This window comes from Aethina tumida, chromosome 1 (genome assembly GCF_024364675.1).
Source record: "Aethina tumida isolate Nest 87 chromosome 1, icAetTumi1.1, whole genome shotgun sequence".
NCBI lineage: Eukaryota > Metazoa > Arthropoda > Insecta > Coleoptera > Nitidulidae > Aethina > Aethina tumida.
Window position 1 is genome coordinate 188,693 of NC_065435.1, and position 8,303 is coordinate 196,995.

At 29.0% G+C, this 8,303-nt stretch overlaps 1 protein-coding gene across 1 annotated transcript; it reads right to left on the reverse strand.

The window, feature by feature from the left end:
* Window positions 1-812: 812 nt before the first annotated feature.
* On the reverse strand, window positions 813-2,694 carry LOC109597290 (transmembrane protein 205). The gene is made up of 3 exons (XM_020012939.2): window positions 2,380-2,694; window positions 1,959-2,307; window positions 813-1,897 (listed from the first exon to the last, which is right to left on the reverse strand). The coding sequence occupies exons 1-3, from the start codon at window positions 2,580-2,582 to the stop codon at window positions 1,604-1,606; spliced, it is 846 nt and encodes a 281-aa protein (XP_019868498.2). The 5' UTR covers window positions 2,583-2,694; the 3' UTR covers window positions 813-1,603.
* Window positions 2,695-8,303: the final 5,609 nt, after the last annotated feature.

Below are 8,303 nucleotides of genomic sequence, written 5' to 3' on the forward strand. Positions count from 1 at the left end.
TGAAATATTGTGAGCATGTAACGAAAAATTCATTGGTTCATTCATATTGAGTATGGGTAGAAACTGTTCGTTGGAGAGATCGACGAACTATCGAATTTTATGTTTGATTTTAATCAATTTTGTTTTATTAAGTTTCCAAGGTATTGGGTGATATTAGTTATATTATTGGTTTAAGTTATGTTGTTGATGCCATTTTATTTAAATTATGCACGAGATTACATTGTTTATTAAAACTTATTTTGATAAATTTTGATATTTGTTGCAGTATAATGCCGTTGGTATTCTAATTTTTTGAATAATTCAAATAATCTACTTCAAAAGAGGTGTAGGGAGTGTATATATATAATTTTGCTTAACTTTGATTAAGAATACATTAATTTGGTAGCTGTGAAAGTATACTAATATACTAGTATTAAAATATTTTATTTCAAATATAAATATAATTATTTACAAATAAATGTAATTATTGTATAAAAAATAAAACTAAACATTTCCATATTTTCATCCTTTTATTAAAAAATAATACAATTTTCTTTTCTTTCTTTTGTTTATGATACTTTGTATTATTATTTTTTTCTTTTGTAATTGAAAATTAACAATATCACGATTCGTTGACTTAATTTAACAAATAAATAAATATATTTGTTCACATCTTAAATTTAATATTAAAAACTACTACTACTACTACTACTACTACGGTATCTTCAACGCCGACAAAGTCAGTATTAAAAACTACTAACGAATCGGGATGAAAATTCAAACTTTTCTAGTGATTTTAGTTTCCAATTAGAAAGAAAAATAAAACACTTCAATTAATCCTATGACACGAATAATTTTTTATTTAAAAATTATAAAAGTAGCGGATACTTTCTAGATATAATTTTCAGAAACGATACATACAAATAAATTTATTATTATAGTCGTCGAAAATTCACAGTCTGCAAGATCAGTCAATGTTTCAAGCACTATCAAATTAAATTTATAGAACTAATGCTTGAAGCTTACAAAAATATTTTACGCACTTTCAAAGAAGTTTCAACTCTTGAAGCTCATTTGAAAATAGTAGCAGGCACTTAGACTTTTTACAAGTAGTACAAAAAGTACCCCAAAATCAGTCTTTTTCAAACATTTTTATACAAGTATTGCTCACAAGTGATGAGTGTATTTCCGATATTCGAAATCATATAAAAATGAGAATTTTTGAATATTAGACAAACTGTGGTTTTACTCCATAACTCTTCTGAAAACCATCATCTTACCCTGATTAATGTTAATACATTATTATAGTGAAACATTTGAATATATAGATGAGGTACAATTAATAAATAATAATAATAATAATAATAATGCATTTAACTTAATATTTCGCAAACAAGTGTGAATTATTAAGATAAGTTTTGGCTCACCTTATAAGTTAAAAATTTAAAAAATTCAAAATAACACAATAACAAAAAATATATTTTATTGTTTAGGAACATAATAAATAATACTGGTATTATCACCAAGAGATTCCGCAAAGATGATTTGGTGACAACGAACATGAAGTATATATGAAAATATTGAATGATAGAAATGATATAATAAATAAAATTAAATAAATAAATTACAGCAAAGTGATCGTTAGTTTTTGAGATAAATAATATAGATGTAACATTGTGCAAGCCATCGCTATCAGGTTTCCTATCGCTATTGACATGTGAATTTTTCTAAATTTTTGATGAACTTTTAAGTAATTTTGACAATTTTTCAATTTCCCAGGATCCAGTTTTCCAACTTCCAGACCTACTCCGACAGACTTTTCTATTTCATTTTTCTCTGATATTAATACTAAAAGTGGTGGAGTAAGATACAAGCGAATGACCAACTGCGTTAAAAAACACACCGACATTCCGATAGCCTATGTAAAAAAATAGAATTAAAATATGATTACAAACAATGATAATATTAAATTAATTTACCTGTATTAATATTTCCGTAACAGCAAGATTTTTGTTATTACTTCGTAAGAAAACGACTAGAGTGATCAGACTTAGTGTCGCATTTAACAAAAAGTACTTAGGAAATAAAACCTTTTGCACATGTCCAAAGGTATGGCGGGGGAGTGAAAAATACAATGCCAATCCTGATATAAAAGTCATCCAAATTTGCGCACCGAAATGGGCACTAAATGAAGCTAAATAAATCAGCGTTACTACTGGAGAGAGCTGAGTTTCATGCGGTTGTCTGTTGGGCATCACCAGAAATGCCAGAAGTATGACAGCAACTGCCGTTATTAAATGAGCTGGTTGTGTTGTTTTGGTTAGAATTCTAAAAAAGAAAGAAACACCACTAAGCATCGTACCGTTCTCAACCACAATCTTGTGTACTATTAACTCTTACCTATAAAAAACTGTATCACAAAATTTTACATGAATTTCACTAATACCAAATAAGATAGTCTTAGTGTAACGAGTGATCACAGCCAAAATATCCTCTGTATATTGAAATTCATTTTTCTTCAGTCGGTCCTTTATTGGCTGTTTCTTCCTCCAGATGTAATTTTCTACGTCGTTGTTACAATGCACCACTTTTCCAACACACATTTTCTTATGTCACAATAGCACTAAATATCACACTTCGTGAGTTACGGGGTTTACAACCCTAGACTAGCTAAGCACACGTGTCGCCGTAGTCGCAGCGTCTTACGCTTTGAGTGCCACTCGGTGCGGTATTATCTTTATACTCTCTCTCGTCGGCGCAAGCGTGTAACGCAACGCTCACGTATGCACGCACGCATGCATGCATGCTGGCCTGGCCTGGCCTGGCCTGGCCTGGCCTGCTCTGACTTAGCGTCAAACACGACACAAATTCAAATAATTATTTTTTTTTTCTTTTTTATTTTATTTTCGTAAAAAAACCTTATTTAACCAATATTTATATTTAGAATTTTCTCTTCTTCTTTGAAAAATTTTCAAATTCATTTCAATCTACATACTTATATGCACAATTCAGTAGTTAATAAAAAAAAAATTTATTTATTTTATATTTTTACACCATCTGACATTTCAATAATCAATCACAACATCAGATTCTATGTTTATTTTCTATCTATCTATCTTTTTGAGATGAGTAATCAGTGACATAATGACATTGATACACCAAATGATCAAATATCACATCGATAAAGTAACCTTCGTGTTATAGGTCGATTTATTGCAACAATCAGGTGGTTCAATATCTCATAAACAAAAACTGGAAGTTTTCAGTAGACTTTAATCTAGTCGTATCATTTAATAATTATCTGTTTTATGGAAAATTAAAAAAAAAAACAAACAAACAAAAATTCCAGAAACTACATTTTTATATCGAATATTATATACCTTCTCTATGAATTGTTCAGATGGTATACTTTGGTATTCTTGTTGGTGCTTCAATAGAATTATATCATTTATAAAAAAATATTAATTATTAGTTTTTATTATTTATTGTATAGATATTATCATAATATCTTATTTTGCAGTTAAGTTTCATTTTTTTAAGACACCGAAATCAAAACACAAAGAATATAAATATTTTTTTTTTATTTTAACTTATCAGTTTTCGGTAGCTTCATCTAAAGGTATCATTAAAATAAAAACGGTTTTAATCAAACACGCTCTAAGTTCTAAAATTAAATTCAACATTCAATTCATAAAATAGTGTAGTACCTCATTTAAAAAATGTAACATAACATAGTAGTACGTGTAAATCCAAATGTAATACCAGACAAAATTTCCAATAACAGATAAGTACAAGTAAACATCCGTATATCTAATCAATTTTATTGCTGACAATTAGTTTGAACTTTTCGCCAAGGAAATTGTCTAGATAGATGTTCATTGTTACGTACGTAACATACACGTTCAATAATACGGTGTAGCATTTCACCATCTTATATCACAACCAACATTAAATACATTAAAGTGGAATTTAAACAAAAAACATTTACTAGAATTTCAAACATTAATTACTCTAATAACTATAAAAGTATGTTATTTATATTGTACAATATAAATTGCTTTCTCCAATTAAACGTTGTGACTTAATACAAGGTTCATAATTATTCCAGTTGCAGCCTTAGCCTCATCATTTATCAACAATAACGGAATTAAATTTGTTTTCGCTTATATATTCTTGCAACAATTGATTCGCTTTTAAAAACTGAATTTGTGGAACTTAAAATTCCCCCCGAACTGTCAAATGTGAAGGAATCGTACGAGACAGCCGGAAAATTTAATGTTAAATCTACAACTTATGTATCTTTGTGGTAAAAAACCGAATAAAAAGAAACTAACTTATCTTATTATTTTGTACTGGAAACTAATTTTTTTTTTTTTATTTTCGTTGTTCGTTGGATAAATAGAATTTTTTAATAATGATTTAATAAATAAATAATAATAAATTTTCAATTAGGATTTTGTAATTTTTAGCAAGAAGAGAAAAAAATAAGTGTACAATATGTTCATATAGTATGTTATTCAGCAACATGATAGTATAATTATTGTACAACAATAAAATAACCGTGATAACTTATTAACAATTGTTATTAAATTGTATGTAGTAGCTTAGTTCATTGTTGAATTTGTTTACATTATTAAACCTCTCATATTTTATCGATTTGTCACTGGAGTTCCATTATAGCACCAAAATTACTGCAATTGTTGCTGCAAAAATAAAAGAATATTTATCACATTCATTTCAATGAGAAACACACACAAGCATCTTTTATCTTTATATCTTTTCTATGAATTACTTGCTATTATCCTACAGTGCAGATCTGAAGACATTTAAAGATCACCAGAGAACGGTAAGAAATATTTTAGGTATGTTAAGTGGCACACGGATTGTCTGATAGACTTGATAGACTTTCAGTTCAGGTATTGGCAAAAAATATCACCTACCTTTTGATTTATGTGTTGCGCTTTACCTGAAACTGAACAAGTCAGACAGCATACTTAACTCCTTTAATATATTTTGGTTCAGTCAGTCGTATACTAAGAAAAATCCGAAATAATACTATTATTTATTACTCTTTTATTAACTCTAACTCTAATTAATTGCGACAATAACAAAAATAATGATGATAATATATGAACAGTAAAATTAATTAATTAATTAATTAAGAGAGAGGTAGCCTGGTGACTTTGAACCCACCGGCGGGTGTGCAACAATTGTTACATCACTTTTGGCGCCACCAAATAATGATTCATTGGCAAAAATCGGTTGACTTTCTATTTCCAATGTTTAGTTTATCCTTATCCCACTTGTATATAGTACTCCTAGAGATAGAATGTGCTGCGAAAGATATTACGATTATATTACATATAGAGGTGAGCCAACCAGCGATTTTATTGAAGCTCTGGCTAGACGTGACTGTTCCGACATGTACCAATGACTAATAGAAGAGAAATTTTGCCGTATTGCAATCATGGACCTGTTAGACTACCAACAAATAAAAATCTACACAACTGACTATTAGTTAAGGTTCAAATTACAAAGTTAGTTTAGTTTCGAATTAAGATTTTAGTATAAAATTATCATTCCTCTGCTAAAACTATGTAAAGGGATATAATTAAAATTATCATGTGACGTCAAATAAAGCGAAAACGTTACTTTTGGGTGGGCGAAATACAAAAAGACACTCCAGAAATTATATTTCCTCAGTATAATTTAGAAGTAGTATGTAGTAGTATATGAGAAAAATGTTGAATTGAAAATTTGATATTAGCATTCTTTTGACTTTCCGTTTGTATGACATTGTACAGTGTACGTCATAGCAGAGTGCTGCAACCGTGCACGAAGTCGTGTGTGTACTCTCCTCGTGCCTGTCCCAATACGATACGTATGTGTTCTGCGTTTCTAAGTAACTCATTGTTAGTTAGCAACGTTAGTTACTACATTCATTGTCACATTGTGATTATAGGGTAGTTTAGCTTAGAATATTTCAATTATCTGTCTAATCTAATCTAATCTAATCTAATCTGCAAAAATCCATCAATCTATCAATCTACTAATGTGACCGAACATGAATATTAATAATAATATACTACAATATTTTGAGTGACAGAATAGATCAAGCTTTATGCTTACACACTACATTCAATTTTTACACACTGATATAAATAGAGTGACTGACTACGAATCTGACACTCTGAATCTGTAAAATTAGAACAATTATCAGAGTGTAAAAAGTCTCTTCTGTTACTTACAAGTTAAGTGTTTTGTATTTTTCTATTCACATTACTTTTTAATATTTAAATTAATCTGACTGACGTAAACTGGGGAAACAAATCGTAAGAGCATCCTTCTGACCTGATGTCAGTCCTGAAGGCCTATACTTGATTTGATCTTACACAAGTTGATTTTTGTTGCAGTTGTTTAGTCACATCGTGCCCCGGCTGAAGGCAAAAGATCTGCATCAGAATTTGTTAAGAAAGTATTCTAAACTTTCGAAAAAACTCACCAAAAGTCATTTCACACCACAAGTTAGAAGTTCTAGTGCTTCTTCAAATCGTACGAAATTATGCGTATTAGTTAATCAGGCCAGCAAATTATTTATAATTTTGTTTAATTTGTTTGTTTCTCATTTCTGAATCTCAAGTGGCTGATAAACTCTTTGTAGGGACATGCGTATTTTTAAACTTGGCAAATTGACACTTCCTTATTAAACCACTTGCGTGTCACTTTATGCAGAGGGGTGAGTATGAATTATTTTATGATATACTTGCACAACATAAAAAATTAATTTGTTACTCAAATGTCACTGCTTGCTTCTTCAAGATGTGCGACTATGTTATTATATTACAAAATTTTTAAAATATAACATAATTTTTAAAATTTGCAATTGATATGATGAATGATATTCACAAGACATAAATTTATAAAATATAAATATATAAAACATATAGAGACGATTCCCTTTCATCATTCTCTAAATCTAATTAATCTAACATTTCTTCTGTTTGATCTACACTTTAGTAGAATGGATTATTATTTTTTAAACTAACTGGAAACAATTGGCTCAAATAATCTCTCAATCTCTCTCTATTGATGTATACCACTTGGACTTCTTGGTATCTGGATCATTTTGATATGGCGCCTTTTATTATAATGACCAACGTAATGAGCGTTTTAGTAAAATGTCAACAGTAGTAACACCCTATCTATTAGATGCATTATCTCATAATAATAACAACACTATCAACAACATTCAATGACATGTATCATCTTTGGTTTTCATCGTAGAGTACATTCATTCCTATGTTCTATTCCTTTCGTTTTAATACTTTTATGACAATCGTTATTTTTTTGGTAGCACTAGTAGTACCAAAGATAATCGAGGTACAACAAATATAATCATGTTTTCCATTCAATCATTTACATTTGCTGTGTATTATATATCTAATTACAATTTAGTTTTAGTTTATTTTGATTAATTTGCAGGTTTTAAATAGCAGTAGGTGTCGCACGTTCACAGTGTCATTTTACATAAATGAAACAACAGAAAACAACAGAAAACAACAGAAAACTGACTCATGATCCATGAGTCAAAAATTAATCCCTGATAGTGTGAAATACAGGTATTTTTATGATGTATTTTACATTTGTTATCAGCTCATTTTTGAGTAAACACGATTGATTTCTCTGATGGGATTAAAAAAATCAATTTGTTTCTATTTGTTTTATTATTTATTATATTCATAGTCAGCATTTTCAGAACATGAATACAAAAATAATTGCTAAATTTATTAAACTAATTTTAAGTTTAGGTCAGAAATAGTTAACTAAGTTAATCAGATTAAGAGGCATCAATTAATCACGTTAATTAATCCTGGTTTTTTATTTTATTTGTACTCCCTGAATGGTTGGTGGTTTACAGAGAACAAGAAGGGATATAGATGTGAAATTGAGATTCGAGATATAGCGTAATTTTTTCCAATATACTGTCACTACCTTTATTTGTGTCAATTTCAAACTTTATTTCAAATGGAACCATCTTAAAAGTTTCATACCATTCTACGTATAATTTTATTCTTTATTAATATTTTGTAGGTAGCTAAAAGAATATTATATTTTTTAGCTCCTGGATTGGGGTTTAGGTTCACCAGTGATTATATTTTAAATCTCATTTAATTTTATTAATAAAATATACATCTCGTATGAAGGCAAAGACATAGGCGAATGATATACAAAGAAATAGCTGAGCAACTAGACACTGACTGAGAAATTAAATGCCCTAGAATGATATCAAGACAAACACATAGGGCCAATAAAAACATGCTCAA